The 17,153-nt window shown below is 50.2% G+C and overlaps 1 protein-coding gene across 1 annotated transcript in view; it reads right to left on the reverse strand.

Moving 5' to 3' along the window:
* Nucleotides 1-6,952: 6,952 nt before the first annotated feature.
* DGAT2 (diacylglycerol O-acyltransferase 2) overlaps nt 6,953-17,153 on the reverse strand; it is a 33,292-nt gene continuing 23,091 nt past the window's right edge. The window contains exons 5-8 of the mRNA XM_010847556.1: nt 11,999-12,203; nt 11,262-11,436; nt 10,258-10,460; nt 6,953-8,312 (exon numbers count right to left, since the gene is read on the reverse strand). Coding sequence (XP_010845858.1) covers nt 8,158-8,312; nt 10,258-10,460; nt 11,262-11,436; nt 11,999-12,203 — 738 coding nt within the window. The 3' untranslated portion in view covers nt 6,953-8,157. The remainder of the gene's footprint in view (nt 8,313-10,257; nt 10,461-11,261; nt 11,437-11,998; nt 12,204-17,153) is intronic.

The following is a 17,153-nucleotide window of genomic DNA, read 5'->3' on the forward strand; positions in this document are numbered from 1 at the left end:
CCTTCTCCAGTGGACCACATTCTGTCAGATCTCTCCACCATGACCCGTCCATCTTGGGTGGCCCCACACAGCATGGCTTAGTTTCATTGAGTTAGACAAGGCTGTGGTCTGTGTGATCAGATTGGCTAGTTTTCTGTGATTATGGAATGGGTGAATTAAACTCAGATGACCATTATATCTACTACTGTGGGCAGGAATCCCTTAGAAGAAATGGAGTAGCCATCATGGTCAACAAAAGAGTCCGAAATGCAGTACTTGGATGCAATCTCAAAAACTCAGAATGATCTCTGTTTGTTTCCAAGGCAAACCATTCAATATTACGGTAATCCAAGCCTATGCCCCAACTAGTAATGCTGAAGAAGCTGAAGTTGAACAGTTCTATGAAGACCTGCTGCCGCTAAGTCGCTTCAGTCTTGTCTGACTCTGTGCCACCCCATAGATGGCAACCCACCAGGCTCCCCCGTCCCTGGGATTCTCCAGGCAAGAACACTGGAGTGGGTTGCCATTTCCTTCTCCAATGCAGGAAAGTGAAAAGTGAAAGTGAAGTCACTCAGTCGTGTCCAACTCTTTGCGACCCCATGGACTGCAGCCTACCAGGCTCCTCCGTCCATGGGATTTTCCAGGCAAGAGTACTGGAGTGGGGTGCCATTGCCTTCTCCAAACAAGGGTGTAGAAAACTGAAAAGTGAAAGTCACTCAGTCATGTCCAACCCTTTGTGACCCCATGGACTAAATAGTCCATGGAATTCTCAGGCTAGAATACTGGAGTGGGTAGCCATTCTCCTCTCCAGGGGATCGTCCCAACCCAGGGATCAGACCCAGGTCTTTACCAGCTGAGCCACAAGGGAAGCCCAAGAATACTGGAGTGGGTAGTCTATCCCTTCTCCAGGGGATCTTCCTGACCCAGGAATCAAATTGGGGTCTCCTGTATTGCAGGCAGATTCTTTACCAGCTGAGCTACCAGGGAAGCCCATAAGGGGGTGGGGGAAGATCCTATTTTTCTCCTCTTAGTGACCCCGTTATAATCTGTTAAGTGAGAATTTCTTCCACCTTCTCAGAAGTATTAGAAAAAAGTGTCAGTTGCAGCCCACTTCATGTAAAGAAAAGTGGAATGTTTTACTGATGAGAAGACCAGACTCTGCCATCCATGGCATGCCACCTCTAATTCATTAAAGTTCACTGTGTTAGTTTAAACCATAAACTGGCTAGCTTAAAACAGCAAAAATTTATTCTCTCACAGGTCTGGAGCCTGGAAATTCAAAACCGAGGTGCTGGAAGGGCTACTCCCTCAGGACAACAGTCTCTCACCTCCTCCGGCTTGTGGTGGCTCCAGGTGTTCCTCGGCTTACAGCTGCTTAACTCCAGTCTCTGCTTCCATCACATGGCCTCTCCCCTTTTCCCTGTGTCTCCTCTTTCTTTTACTTTTAAAGACACTTCTCATAGGATTGAGAACGCTTTTAGATAATCCAAGATTATCTCATCTTGAGATCCTTATATCTGCAAAGATTTTTTTCCAAATAAAGTCATATTCAGAAGTTCCAGGGAATAGGGCATGTCCATATTCTTTTGTGAGCCAGTATTTAACCCACCACACCATTCCTATGTAAGGTCTGTCCCTCTTTTCTCTCAGGCCAGCCTGCCCAAAAGATGGAGAAATTAAGTTGGTATTAATCTAAACTAGATTGTTTTAAATTAAGATGTTAATTGTAATCTCCAGAGTAACCACTAAGAAAATAACTCAGAAATATACAGTAAAAGAGACAAGAGAATTAAAATAATGTATTAGAAAATATATATTTAACACAAAAGAAGGCAGGAATAGAAGAGTGAAAACAGCAAAATGACAGATGTAAATCCTACCTTAGTAATTACATTAAATGTAATTAACATTCCAGAAGGCAAAAAGTAGAAGTATGTATTTTAAAAAGTCCAACATTATTATGTCTACAAAAGCACAATTCATATTTAAAGACACAGACAGGTTGAAAGGGAAAGGATAAAAGATATTCCATGCAAATAATAACCAAAAGAGACCTGGGGCTATTTTATACTAATACAAACTACACAAAACAGATTTTAAGAAAACTGCAAACACCGTTAAAAGAAGCTAGAGAAAACCTAAATGAATAGGAAAACATCCAGAACATTTAATATTGTTAAAATGGCAACATTCACCAACTTGATCTGTCCCTTCAAAGGCAATCGCTATCAAAATCCTGGCTGCATTTTTTGCAGACATTAATAAGCTGATCCAAAAATTCATGTGGGCTTCCCAGGTGGCTCAGAAGGTAAAGAATCTGACTGCAACGCACGAGACGAAGGTTTGATCCCTGGGTCAAGAAGATCCCTTGAAGAAGGGAATGGCAACTCACTCCAGTATTCTTGCCTGGAAAATCCCATGGGCAGAGGAGCCTGGCAGGCTATACAGTCCATCAGGTTGCAAAGAGTCAGGACTGAGCAACTAACATTTTCACTTTCCAAATTCATATAGAAATGCAAGAATAATCAGGACAATCTAAAAAAGATCAAAGGTAGGACTCAAATTTCCTGATTCCAAAATTTATTACAAAGCTAATTAAGACAGTGTGCTACTAGAGTAAATAAAGAAATAGAGATTAGTGGAATAGAACTGAGAATCCAGAAATAAACCCTTACATTTATGATCAATTGATTTTGGACAAAAGTGCCAAGACAGTTTTATGAGGAAAGAATGGTCTTTCTATCAAGCAGTCCCAGGATAACTGGATATCCCCATGCAAAAAATGAAGTGGGACCCTACCTCAACCATACACAAAAATCAACTCAAAATAGATCAGAGATCTAAATATAACAGCTAAGGACTCTAAAATGTTTAGAAGAAAACATAGAAGTAAACCTTTGTAATCTTAGATTAGGCCGTGGCTTCTTTGATACAAATGCACACACTAGAAAAAACAAAACCAAAAATAAACAGAAAAAAACCCTAGATACATTAACTTTCATGCTCCAAAGGACAAGTGGTACGTCTGATTCATGAAACATGCTGCATCACAGATGTACCTCGAAAACATTAAGCTAAATCAAGGAAGTCAGACACGAAAGGCTACCTACTGAATAATTCCATTGACATAAAATGTTCCAAGTAGGCAAATTCATATAGACAGACAGTATGTTAGTGAGTAGTCATTGGCCAGGGGCTGACAGGAGGGTAGCAAGGAGTGACTGCTAATTAATATGGGGTTTCTTTTGGTGGTGATCAAATTTTTCTGAAATTAGAGCGGTGTTTGATGCACAACTTTGTGAAAAGGATGGGTTTTATGATATGTGAATTATATCTCAAAAAAGGTTTTATTAAAAACAAAAATAAGGAAGGCTGGCCACTTTGCTGCAGGAACAGTGACGTGGAGAGAGGCCTGGAAACAAAGAGTTCAGTTTAATAGGTTTGGGAGACCCAGTAAGGGTGTGATGATGACAACCAGAGCTATTATTTCCTGTTGAGGGAGCAGCATGAATACTTTTTACTTATGTATCATATATTTAGATACAAATTATCTCACTTATTCAGGAATATAGATTATTCCCGTTTACAGATGAGGAAGCTGAGGTTCAGAAAGGTTAAGCGACATGATAATGTAGCTGGTAAGGGCACTGTCACAGGGTGGGTACTGCTCTCATTCGTGTACGTCTTTAGGGAGGAGAAAGGAAGGGATGGTTTGACAGACAAAAATGTCACCTTCAGCATCAGCAGGCAGCATTGGAATGGGGTAGGGAAGGGGGAGGAGAGCTCACTAGGTCCAGAGGCTGTTTCTGCTGATAGTGGGCAATACAGATATCTAGAACCTAGACAGGGAAAATAAAAAGAGGCAAAGGTTTTTTAAAAGATAAGTGCTTCACGTATGTCTTTGCCTCTCTTATTATATTACAAGCACCTAAGTACAGGGGACATTGAATGTGGAAGCTGTTTATTTCCTACGGGGAGGCATTTTGCAAATGTTTATTTGCTGAGTGATAAGGAGCAAGTCTGTTGGCCTCTCTGGTCCTAGTTTCTCAGATTAGGAGGAATTGCTCATGATGAATGCTAAATTGCTATCTCTGAGCTTTTGAGAGTGTGATTTTACTTATCTCTGGCTTCTAGCTCCAACCCGGGGATGTGTCAAAATTCAAAAAGGAAGGAAGTTGGGCGGCGTTTGTCTCAGACCTAGCCTCAGTGCCCCCTAGTGGCCATATCTGGGAACAACAAGCAGAACTTTGGAATTGACCTTCAGGCAGAGGGCATCACCGACTCAATGGACTTGAGTTTGAGCAAACTCCAGGAGCTGGTGAAGGACAGGGAAGCCTGGCGTGCTGCAGTCCATGAAGTCGCAAAGAGTCGGACACGACTGAGCAACTGAACAACTGAGACGACAGCCCCACTCCCGCCGTCCATAGGCAGTGGGTCTTCTGGAAAAGGAGATTCCAGCTCTCTCTCTTAAGGTAACAGCCCAAGGCAATGTTCATAGCATTTACCTAGAGTACCCCACACACAGCTTAGCGTGAGGCTAGCCTCTGCTCTGCACAGGTAACTGCTAGACAGACACCCTTGCTATTTGCAGGGGATTGATGATAGGATCTGCCACCCCTATTCCAATCCCTCCCCCAAATGAATAACATTTGAGGATACTCAAATCCTTCATAAAAAATACAGTAATACAGTTGGCCCTACATATCTGTAGATGCAGGATCCATGGATATGGAGGGCTGACCAAACGTTGCCCCGGGTGAAGATGGCCCCTCCAACATTTGCAGCCTCGTTATTGCTCGTGTTCTTAAGTAGAGATGGTGGAGTTTCTTGATGCAGAGTAGGTATTTAATCTTCACAAAATTAATGCTGAGAATACTGGGCTGTGTTTATAGGGGTAGCCTAGCTTAGTCTGATGGAGAAGGCAATGGCAACCCACTCCAGTACTCTTGCCTAGAAAATCCCATAGGTGGAGGAGCCTGGTAGGCTGCAGTCCATGGGGTCGCTAAGAGTCAAACACGACTGAGGGACTTCACTTTCACTTTTCACTTTCATGCATTGGAGAAGGAAATGGCAACCCACTCCACTGTTCTTGCCTGGAGAATCCCAGGGATGGGGGAGCCTGGTGGGCTGCCGTCTATGGAGTCGCACAGAGTCGGACACGACTGAAGCGACTTGCAGCAGCAGCTTCATCTGAAGCCAAATGCTGAGGGTCATGGCTAGCCTCAGGCTGGGGCTGGTATGGGAGATGCATCAGAAAACAGGCCTTTTCCCGATCCTAAAGTAAATGTGTGTTCTCTAACCCAGGCTCAGTGTCCTGAGGCCTAAGACCTGCCTGGAGCCACAGAATCCAGTCTCTGTTGGCCCCTCCAGGACACCTCCTCTCTGCCCTGCCTGCCTCCCCACGGAAACACTCCGGAGAAGCCAGTTCCCTGCCCTTCCATAAGAAGCCCCTTGCAAACCTCCCTACTGTCACCTCTAGGTGGTCCAGATCAGCAGCCTCTCTGTTCTGCACTTGGCCACTTTGCCCTTCCTAGCAAATTTCCAGTCACCCATTAAGTCCCAGCTCAGGCTGGGGCCCCAGCTCACCAAGGACCACCAGGGTTGGACTAGGGGCCTTTCTGTCACAGCTCTGACCACTCTGAGTATCCTTAGCTGTTTCCAGCGTTTGTTTCTGCTCCCAAGCTCACAGCTTCTGGCAAAGAGAAATGGTCCCTGAGGTAAATGTTGGGATAGGCATTGCATGTGTGCATGCCAAGTCGCTTCAGTCGTGTCAGACTCTGTGCGACCCTATGGACCCTAAACTGCCAGGCTCCTTTGTGCCTGGGATTCTCCAGGCAAGGATACTAGAGTGGGCTTCCAGTCCCTCCTACAGGGGACCTTCCAGACCCAGGGATCAAACCCACGTCTCCTGCATTGACAGGCAGGTTCTTTATTAGCGCCATCCGGGAAGCCCCAGGACAGGTGTTAGGCAGTGGAAAATGGGAAGTTCCCTTAGCTCAAGTGGGAAAGATTTCAAAGTATCTGGTACTCATTGAACTGAATGGAATTAGAACAGAGAGCCAGCATCTTGTGCGATCCAGGTGTGGCATGAAATCACTAGATGCCAGCAGGCCAGGCCCTAGTTGTGGTACAACGAGGCCAGAAGCAAGGAGCATGGTTGAGTGATCCATATGGACCTTCCTAGCTCAGCTACTCCAGGACCTTACGGCAGGAGAATAGCCTTTCCCAGGGGAGGAAGGCAGCTGTGAAGGGGGCTCTGGTGAGCCCTGCCCCGTGGTGTTCACTGTGTTGTGTAATCCTCATGAGTATGAGCTGGGCGTAGTGACTTCCATCTAAAGAAGAATATGGCAAAAGTGATAGGTTGTCACTGCTGAGATTAGATTATAGAAGACTATGGTTTCTATGATGCTGAAGCTGAAACTCTAATACTTTGGCCACCTGATGTGAAGAACCGACTCATTGGAAAAGACCCTGATGCTGGGAAAGATTGAAGGTGGGAGGAGAAGGAGATGACAGAGGATGAGATGGTTGGACGGCATCACCGACGCGATGGACATGAGTTTGAGTAAGCTCTGGGAGTTGGTGATGGACAGGAAAACCTGGTGTGCTGCAGTCCATGGGGTTTCAAAGAGTCAGACACAACTGAGCGACTAAACTGAACTGAACTGATGTTTCTGTTTGCACTCTGGTTCTTCTTGCTTACTCTCTCTGATGCAGCCAGCTGCCATGCTGTGAGCTACTCTATCAAAAGGCCCATGTGGCAAGGAACTGGGAATGGCCTCCGGTCAAAGCCAGTGAGAAGTGAATCCCACCAGCCGTCAAAAGAATGACCTTGGAAGTGGATCCTCCCCAGGATGAGCCTTGGGATGACTGCAGCCTAACTGATACCTTGACTGCAGCCTTGTATGAGACCCTGAAGCAGACCCAGTTAGGCTGTACCTTGACTACTGACCCTTAGAAACTGTAGACAATGTTGTTTGCAGCCACCAAGTTTTGGAGTAATTTATTACACAGCAATTGATAATTAATATACAAAGGGCCATGTGGGCTGAAGGAGAAAGTGGGAGAGGGCTTAGCAGGCAGCCCAGCTCGGGCAGTGGTCTCCCCAATCATCAGCAGCAAGATGCTGATGTGACCCTAACAATAACTCATAGAGGACACTTGTTTTCATTTATCCATTTAGGAATATACGAAAGTCTGACATGGTATAATGATCTCATCAAGAGAAAGCAGAGTACACAGAGTACTAGCTGTCCCCCCGGCCCCCCTATCAGAAAAGGCACAAATATATGAGGTTTGGGTTCAGGGAACTTCTGTTCTGGTACCAGTCTACTGCTCAGGCCCCTCTGTAAACAGGAAAGGGGACCCCTTCCTCGCATCCACTGCTGAGGATGTGGGTTAAGCAAAGCGAGGCCACTGGCAGGCCAAGGCAGGGTCTGTGCTGGGTCCGTGTCATCAGCCCCCTGAGGAAAACCAGTCACTCCAACCAGAACATGATGGGGCTTGATAACCCAAGAGATGGTTCATCTGGACAGCTCCATTCTCCAGCACAGGAACACTGCCACCCTGATCCTCTCTTTGGAGGCCAGTCCAGGCTCAGATTTCAGAGACTGGGGCCATGGGGGGGTGGCAGAAAGGAGAATCAAGCTTGAATATTCCAGGTGCTTATCCCTGCACTCTTCAACATGGGAACACCTGTTTCCTCTGTGTCTTTCCTTGGCAAGAGGGTTTAGTCCTGCAGTCAAGCCTTGGGTAGTGGGCATAGAGATGTTTGTATTAGAGGAGGCTTCTGCCCCTCATCCCTCAGGGCCAAAGAGCAAATAATCTAACTGGCCCGAGTCACTAATGACTGTCCTTCTTCCCCAGTTAACCAGGACTGAATTTTCTCTGTAATTTGGGGGAGGAGAGAAGAGGGGTTGTGAAACCATAAAGGCCCAGATGTGGCAGCGCCCACCTGGAACAGGACAAACTGGAACTGAGAGAGCTTGAAATATTCCCTTTCTCCTTCTTAAAAAAGACCTAACATTGTAACGGTTTAACAAAATTATTATAATTTCTTTTAAATAACCCACAGACACCCATGACGCTTCCAAATTTACAGAACAAAAAGCACTTGAGAACTTGGTAGAAAACGATTTGCAGATGGTTCCTCCCAGAAGCTGGCCCCTGCAGACAGGCTCAGTTCACCTCCAGGACCTCGGTCTCCGGGAGGCCGAACTTGGTCTTATGCTGGTCGAAGAGCTTCACCAGGGCTTGCACGTACATGGCGTGGTACAGGTCGATGTCCTGCTGCGTTGGGCGCTCCAGCCTGGGGATGGTAATGGGCTCGCCCACTGCAGGGAGGGCAGAGGCCTCTGGTCAGTCAGTGCCGTTTGGCCCACCCTCCCTGGGCATTCACCGTGATGCTCTTGGCGGTGACCTTGTGCTACAAGCCAGCCACGCGCCAGGAACTGTGCTGGAAGTGCTCCGTTTCAGGCTGTCCCTTTCAAAGGTAAGAAGACTGGGGCCCAGGGTGATGGGAAGGGACCTGCCCAAGGCCACCTAGCCACTAAGCAGCAGGTGGGATCAAGTCCAGCTGCGCTCACTGCTCGAAGTACTTAGTTGGGAGCTCTCGTGAGAGGTGTGGGATCCAGGAATGGCTTTGCTTTTGCCTGCTCTGGGCACGTCACTGCCTGTCTGAGCCTTAGTTTCCTCACTGATCACAGGGGGACCCTTCCTTACAGGGCTTTGCTGAGGATTCTGTGCAATAATGCGATATGCTATGAGAACTGTGCTAAGGGCAGGAGAAAGGGACCACTTTCACAAATCCATGCGTAATTTTATTTTTTGTCATCCTCCTGCTTCCTCTCTGTACCCAGCTCATCCTGAAGTCCTATCAATGCTATTTCTGAAATTTCTTCCAAGTTCATGCACTTCTCTTCCATCTCTGCTGCTATTCCCTCTGTCCAAGCCAACTGCTACTACAAAAGACTCTGGACTGGTCTTGTGTATTCCATTTTTGTCCCTTCTAACTCTTTTTTCTAGGGCTTCCCTGGTGGCTCAGCTGGTAAAGAATGTGCCTGCCAATGCAGGAGATGCAAGAGACGTGGGTTTGATCCCTGGGTCGGGAAGATTCCCTGGAGAAGGAAATGGCAACCCATTCCAGTATTCTTGCCTGGAAAATTCCATGGACAGACGAGCCTGGTTGGCTACAGTCCATGGGGTCACAGAGATGGACACGACTGAGCAAACAGGCCTTTTATAACTCCTTTTCTATTCAGGAGTCCCAAGGCTCATGCAGAGTCGGACATGACTGAGTGACTGAACTGAACTGAAGGATCACGTTAAAATGCAAATCTGAATCTCCCTTCCCCCAAACCCTCAAGCAATTTTCCATTCTTAAGGTGAAAAGCAAACTCCTTCACCCTGGGCACCAGACCCTATCCTTCTCTAGCCACCCTGTACATGGAAATGTTCCTGCTGTCTCACAGACATCAGACCTGGTATGGTGTATAACAAGAGTCAAGGGTGAGTCTGGGTCATGGGATTTAAAATGCAGGAAGTTGATCTCTTTGAAAAAAGTACAAAGCAAAACTTCTGGCCCTGATAACAACTCAAAGTATTTACGTGAGCTTTGGCCTCTGAAGTCCATGGCTTGTGGCCTCCATGCTCTTGTGTGAGTTCTGGATTGTGAACCATTAACAGACACACACACACTCCTACAATAGATAATTCCTTGGAATCCTCTAAATTGTCTCATATAAAAGCAACACAGCATGGCTGGGGGTGAGGTGGAGCCAGTTTTTTGCTCCACTTCTCATAGACTTCTGCTCCAGTCATATTGACTTCCTTCTGTTCCTCAAAAATCTATGCGATCCTGCTGTGAGAACTTCATTTAGGCTATTGTTTCTGACAAAAAGCCTCTTCCTCTTCTTTTTTTCTGCATAATTCCTATTCGGCCAAGAGTGTAAGAGTCACTCCTCCCTGAGATCCACTAGGACCCTCCAGAGCACATCCATCTCACACCCCCTGTCGGGTCTTTACTGTAAGGGGGTCTTCCCTGATAGACTCATGATCTGCAAACACAGAACTGCTGAGTCCTGCTTTCTCATCCAGACAGCTTGGTTCATGGTAATGGAACTATGTCCCATCTCCCACCCACACCCATCACTACTATCAGCACCCAAACAGGTCCACGTCCTCATGGTTTAGAGCACGGACATCAGAGCCAGGGGCCTGGATTTGAATCCTAACTCTGTCACTAAACTAGCTGTGGCACCTGAGTTTAGGGGAGCTTACCGACAGTGGTGATGGGCTTGGAGTAGGGCACCAGCCCCCAGGTGTCAGAGGAGAAGAGGCCTCGACCATGGAAGATGCATGGGGCAAAGCCAATGTACTTCTGGAACTTCTTCTGCACCCACCGGCCCCAGGAGCCCTCCTCAAAGATCACCTGCTTGTACACCTCATTCTCCCCAAAGGAGTAGGTGGGAACCAGGTCGGCTCTGGAAGAGAGAGGCCAGGGTCTGTCTTGGCCCAATCACTGGCTTCCGTCCCTCCTGGCAGCCCCAGAGGCCCCAGACACCAGCCAAACTGCCCTCCCTCAGGGCTGTACAAGAGTCACCTGGGGGACCCCAAACCACATGTCCCCCCAGGGCCAAATGAGGGCAGGCCCCCTGCCCCTGTTGGCCAGTAGGGATCATGTCAGGGTTTTACAACGTGGCCCTGACCAGGCCCCTTAGCCTCACTTGATTTTCTGAAATGGAAAATGGGGATGGCATTCCTGCAGAATTCTGCAGGATCCAACAGGGCGGTAGAAGTAAATGTGCTCTAATGAAATGTGCTGAACAGGTGGCTACACAGAATGTGCCCCTGGTTTTCTAGAAAAGGTCACAGAAACCCAAGCTGCCCTGCTCCTCTCTGCCTGTGCTCAGGCTTACTGCTCCAAGAGGCCTTCCTTGATATTTCCAGCCACACACCATTCTCCTTCCTGGCCTTCCGCTCTCCGAGCTGTGTGACAGGCTTTGGCATAGGGCACACAATGCTGCCTCTGGGCCTGATGGGCCTTTCACCCCACCTGCCGGGGCCCAGGAGACTCAGGTTGCATTTTTGTCCACCCAGCCGCCCTTGGCCTGAACCTCTGGTCTCCAACATCCCCTTCTCCACGGATGGTTAACTCCCTTCTCTGCCTTCCTAGAATCTGGGTCCTGCCTCCAGGAGCCAAGGAGCTGCTGACCTGGGCTGAGCAGAGCTGTGGCTGGGGTGTGGGCATGTGTGTGCATACACGTGTTCTGAGACGCACTCACCCATGGCGCAGGGCCAGTTTCACAAAGCCCTTGCGATTGCGCAGGGTGACTGCATTCTTGCCGGGCATGGAGCTCAGGGATTCAGCCGCGCCCCCCACCACGATGATGATGGCATTGCCACTCCCATTCTTTGAAAGCAAGTAGTCTATGGTGTCCCGGTTCACTGGGCAGATGCCTGGGGAGTGGAGGGGGGACACACAGTCAGGGATGGACTTCCTACCTTCTGCACGTGGTCAAATATAGACAGAGCCCTGGATTTGGTTCCCAGACCTAGCCCAGCCACTTAGAAGAACAGCCCCACGTAAGTCATTCTATTTTCTGAGCCTCAGCTTACTTATCTGTAAAATGGGGATGACACAGGGTTGTTTAGGGAATGCATTCATTTGGCAAACGTTCCCTGAGGTCCTAACTCTGCTGAGTGGTGCCAGGAAACCCCAGTAAGTCAGGCTGGTGGGGATCAAGGTGGATAGAACATGAGAGTCATGGACAATGATCAGATTGTGCAAAGGGCAGCACAGGGCCTGGGGATGCCCAGAAAAAGGGGTCAGAGAAGGTTTCCTAGGGATGACGTTATGCTAGTTGAATCCAGAAGATCATATGAACAGTTCTCTCGCTCAGCCCTGACACACAAGGTCGTGGCTGGCCACATCTCACAGGACCAGGCACTAGAGCACAGTGGATTGGCTTCCTGGCCAATGGAGAGGCTCAGACAGGGGCACTCAGAGGTGGATTCTCACCTCCAGACATCAGGTACTCCCGCAGCACTGGCATCCGGAAGTTGCCGGCCAGCGTGGCCAGGTAGGGCCTTATGCCAGGGAACTTCTTGCTTACTTCTGTGGCCTCTGTGCTGAAGTTGCAGAAGGCACCCAGGCCCATGATGCCATGGGGATGGTACCCAAAGATGTAGTTCCTGCTGGTCAGTAAGTTGTGTGTCTTCACCAGCTGCAGGGAAGACCCTGGGTCAGAGCAAACTGGCCAGGAAGGGGTACCGGGGAACACCCAGAGGTGAGGGAAGCACTGGGCATGCCCTGCTCCCCGGAGTCTGGGTCTGAAGGACTGGAGTGACGCCCCCTAGACCTCAGACTCTCGTCACTGGGCCTCAGTGCTGGGGATTTGAAAGTCACCATTGGACTTCGAGTCCCTGGGAAGGGAGTAAGACACTTCTTCATTCCCCGTTTTTCCAGCCAAACACACCAAGTCCTCTAATTGCACTCTGCCAGCCTCCTGCATTCCCTCCCTCTGGGCCCAGTCCCCTCACCACAGCCAGAGTGACTGCTCTAAAAGCCCAGTGAAATCTCTGTCACTCTCAGATAAACAGGGATGTCCAGCTCCCATCGGGGTAAAGTCCAAGTCCCTAACTTTGGCCAGAGAAGGGACAGAGCATCTGGCCTGAACAGAAACTTCCTCCCAGGCAGCCAAACTCAGGTCAGGCTCCGATGCAGGAAGGACAAGGACGAGTCACAGCCCTCGTGCCAGCCACAGTGGGGGTGGGGAGGTCAGCTGTGCAGCTGGGGTGGCTGACCTGAGGTGCTATCCACAAAGCTGTCCTGGGATGGTCTCGAGGACTGGCTTCCTCGGGCCCACCCCCCGCCCTGGGGCTGGCGGCCTGGACAGTGGGGTGGGCGGTGCTAAGTTGCCCTAATCCCTGAGCACCAAGAGGCACCCACCCAGCACTACAGGGAACACCAAGGGGGTGGAAGGTGCTGGGCGGGATGGAGAGGATGGGCATTCTGCTCAGAAAACATCACTTTTTTCCCAACTAGAAAAATACTGAATAATCAGAGAATTTTAAAAATACAGGAAAGTCAGAAGAAAATAAAAAACCTGTCATACTTCCCTCCAGATAAACCACTCTGACATGTTGAGTTTTTTTCCTACTCAAATACACATGTTCTTTTTTAAAAATCCCCAAACTGAGGTCATATGGTTGGTATGACTTTTATATAACTACCTCCCAAGCATGTCAAAGCTATTTTTTTTTTATCAGAATCCCTCAGTAACATGTCTTCTCACAGCTGTGCTACATGAATAGGATTGTTATCCAGCCTACACTGATAAAAAGCTTTGAAAAGCTTCTATAGTTTCCCTCAGAAATAATGCTTCCATAGATATCTTATTTTTGTCTTCATGTCTGTTTGCATTCTTAAGACAAACTTCTAGAAATACAGCTCCTGGGTCAGAGGGTAGGACCACTTTGGTCTGGTGGGCTGCCCTGCCTCTGGAGACAGGCTGCTGGTAACATTCCTACCAGCAGGGCCTCAAGGCTCCCCCTGCCCTGCGCTGGGGGCAGCTGGAAGCAGAGTCCCCCACTACCAGCAGAAGAGCAAGGGCCGGGGCTTCTATGGCGCTGGATTTGGGAACTGCCTGGCCTAGGGAAGGACCTCGTGCTCAACTTGAGGGGGTGGGGTGCTGGTGACTGGTCTCCAGGAAACTGAAACCTGAACCTGCAGGCAATGGAGGCCAGAAGGGGATGGGAGTGAAGGTAGCTGGCACACCTCCCAGCTCTGCAACTAGCAGGACATGTCAGCGTGAGCCAGAACCCCTGTGCTGTGTGCCCGGATGCTCGGGACACTCGTACTCTTTCCTCCTTCGTTGCCTTTGTTGAGCAGATTAAAACTACTCAAAACCCCAAGTGATCTCCAGCTGCCCACCACATAAAAGGGGAGCAGCAGCAGCTGCATCCACAGCCGGTGGGGATGCAGCTTGACACGAGCTCCACGAGGCGGTGGTTCTGGGGTTTTGCCCCTGAGAGCAGCTGCGCCCACCACTTTAGGTTTCGGGAAAGCCAGAATGAAAAAGCACCTCATGCCAGTCTCCATAGAGGAGGAAGGCATGGAGGTGAGAGCGGAGGCAGCCAGTACTGGGATGGAAACCTGCTCCTGAGCTGAGGGCCAGGCCCAGGAACCTGCTGGACAGCGTGGGCGGGAAGAGCCCTGATCTGGGCCATTCCTTCGATCGTGGGGTAGACTGAGGCCCAGAGAAAGGAGCTGCTGCTCCCCGGGGAGCTCACAGCGGATCCTTCCCTACCTCTAGACTTGGCCACCCAGCTGTGCTTTCCCTGGTCCTGAGCTACAGATGGGCCACTTGGCGGAACCCTAGCTGGTCCCTTAAATCATTTCCTCCCTGCACCCCAAGCCTCTATCTGGTTAAATGAGGTGTCCTGCGGCAGAGTGCAGGTTCTTTGTTCCCGGTGCAGCACCCAGAAAAGTGCAGGCACCTGATATGGCTTTGATCTGACTTCGTGCCACACTCCTCCCCTTGGGTGGACAGAGTGTCCCCTCGGGGGGAGGAGGAAGGGCAGTGCTGATGAAGGCTCTGTTGATGCACCTGATCTCGTGTCTCCTGACTGTTTCCATGGCAAAGTCTCAGCCCCAAGCGCTGGCCAGGCCAGGCCTGCTGGCCGACACAAGCCTGCAAGTCACTCCTCACACCCTGTCTCTCCCTGGCAGGCACAGTGGTCAGATAGCTTTGTCCCAGCCTGGCACCTTATAGAGGAAGAAACTCAGAACCAGAGAGGAGCAGAGACTCGCCTAAGTTCACGTAGCAGGGCACTGGGGCAGAGGAACGAAGGAATGAGAACACGGGCCCTGAGGCAGACACTGCCTTGGTTTCTATACTAGCCTCACACCTTGGGACAGTTCCTCCTCTTTGGGCCTCAGTAGGTCCATCTGTGAAATCAGGCAGATGGACAGATAAGTGACTGTAAGCTCAGAGAGTCTTTCCTAGTCTCTTCTCCAAAGACCCTGCCCATCACCAGGCACTGCCCACTCCTCTTCCAGGTAGCCAGTGGTCTTGGTGGCTGGCAGTGAACACATAAGCCCCACCTCTGCTGGGAGAAAGGATGTTTTTTGGGCCAGCTGAGCAGCTCTGGTGGCAAAGACTTTCACCGACAAGGGTATGGGGAGGTATAGGTGGGTGGGCACAGTTAGAGAGCATGCCCCAACCATTGGCAAGAGGCCAGGAAAAGGGTGTGGAACAGAAGGGTCATACACGACTCCATCAATCCTGACATCAGTTCACAAAGGCCAAACCTCCCTGCACAGAAGAGGAGCCTGAGGTCCCGAGGGTCAGGGACTCTGCCAAGACCACCATCAGGCAAGGGCAGAGCCCAGGATGAGGCATGAGACCTCAGGCTCAGCCTGGCTTTGGTTCTGGCAGGACCTAGGGCCCCTCCCAGGGCCAGCTCGCCTGGGCCATGTGGAGCCAACCCCCAGCAGACTTCTTGGAACAGAGGTGAGACAAGGGACATGGGTTTTGTTTTGGTTCTTCTGGGAGGGTAGAGATCAGTGGGAAAGGGTACCTGTCTGTCCCAGCTCTGACCAACAGTCATCAGGTCATCCTGTTCTGGATGGAGGGAGCTATCAGCCTTGAAGAGGTTTCCTGGGGGGCAGGCTACTCTGGGGCCCCCAAGGAAAGAGCCCCAGCAGAGAGAAAGAGTCCATAATCCCTCACAATGAACCATAATTTACCACTTTTCTGGCATGTGAACAGCTCCATTTTACAGATAAGGATAACGAGGCTTAGTGGGCTTGAGAAAGCGTGCTCATAGTCCCATGTGCCGAAAGCGACAAAGCCCAGCAGGATCCATCAGAAGGGCAAGGGCAGGGACCAGGCACATGCATCCCCAGGCCCAGCAGAGCCCAGCAGTGCACAGGGACTACAGTGCACTAACAGAGGCCAGAGAGCAGAAGGACAGGGCAGGACCTCAACCCGGATCCCCAACGGCACAGCAGAGGGAGGGAGCCCCGTGAAGTGGGGCACACCTGGACTGCATCTCTCCCAGAGCAAGAAGCAGTAGGAGTTCAGTGGGAAAGAGTGTGGGGCCCGGGTTCTAACACTAGCCCCGGCACGGAGTCACTGCGCAACTTGGACCAGTCCTTGCCCCTCTGTGGGACTCAGTTTCCTCACCTTCAAAATGAGAGGGTTGGGTCCTATGAGGCAACATCCTCCTAGCAACAACAGCCTTGGTTTCCTTGCGGCCAGAGAGACAGGGTCCAGAAAAGGGAGGAGCAGGGACCCTGACCCCAAAGGTCCTGTGGAAACCGGGCCCAGGCTGGGATGGGCAGAGGGAGCCAGCCCGGGGTGCCACCCCTACAATACTGAGTGCAGCACAAAAATGCAGGGTTACCTGACCACCTCCCCCAGGCAGCAGGCCAGGATGCCTCAATCGCTGACTCACAACAGCAAACACACACCACCCTGTGTCATGCACACTCCCACATTCACACATGCTTTCTCCATTCTTCAGACTCCACTGATTTCTGCCGGGTTACCTCAGCACCTGGGATGTGCCAGGGCTGGGGTGCCGGGCGAGCTGCCTAGACAGGTCTCTCCCCTGCAGGGAAAGCCTTCAGGATTCTGCCAGAGTTCTCCACCATCCACCAGCATCACCCACGTGCACCAGGGCCTGGATGCCCCGGCCCTACCAACCTGGCTTGCAGACCACCGGCAAGGGGCCTGAAAGAATGGCACTGAAAGCCAGACCAAGCCACTTTTTATCTTGTCAGGACCTTGACTTTGGCCCCAGAGAAGACAGATGCTCAGAAGACCAGTGTGGGAGCAGCCAGTGGCACAGGAGGAAGGATACCCAGAGATCAACTTAGTCTAAACTGGTTGTCTGTGAGGAGACAACCTCAGCTTCACCCAGGGTCAGACTGGGCTGCTTCTCCTGCCTCTGTCCTCCAAGCCTGAGGGAAGCGCGAGGATTTGTCCAAGCGTATCTCCCAGAGCTCTGCTGCATAGGAGGGTAGTGTGCTGTGGTGGGAAGTGTCCAGACTCGAACCAAGACAACAGCTGGAGTCTTGGCTCAGTTCCCTGTTAGCCTCATTCAGCTGTGCTGCTCTCTGACCTTCAGTTTCCTCTTCTGTAAAAATGGGATAAAATGAATACCCG

Source organism: Bison bison, unplaced genomic scaffold, assembly GCF_000754665.1.
Source record: "Bison bison bison isolate TAMUID 2011002044 unplaced genomic scaffold, Bison_UMD1.0 scf7180017864251, whole genome shotgun sequence".
In the NCBI taxonomy this organism is placed as follows: Eukaryota; Metazoa; Chordata; class Mammalia; order Artiodactyla; family Bovidae; genus Bison; species Bison bison.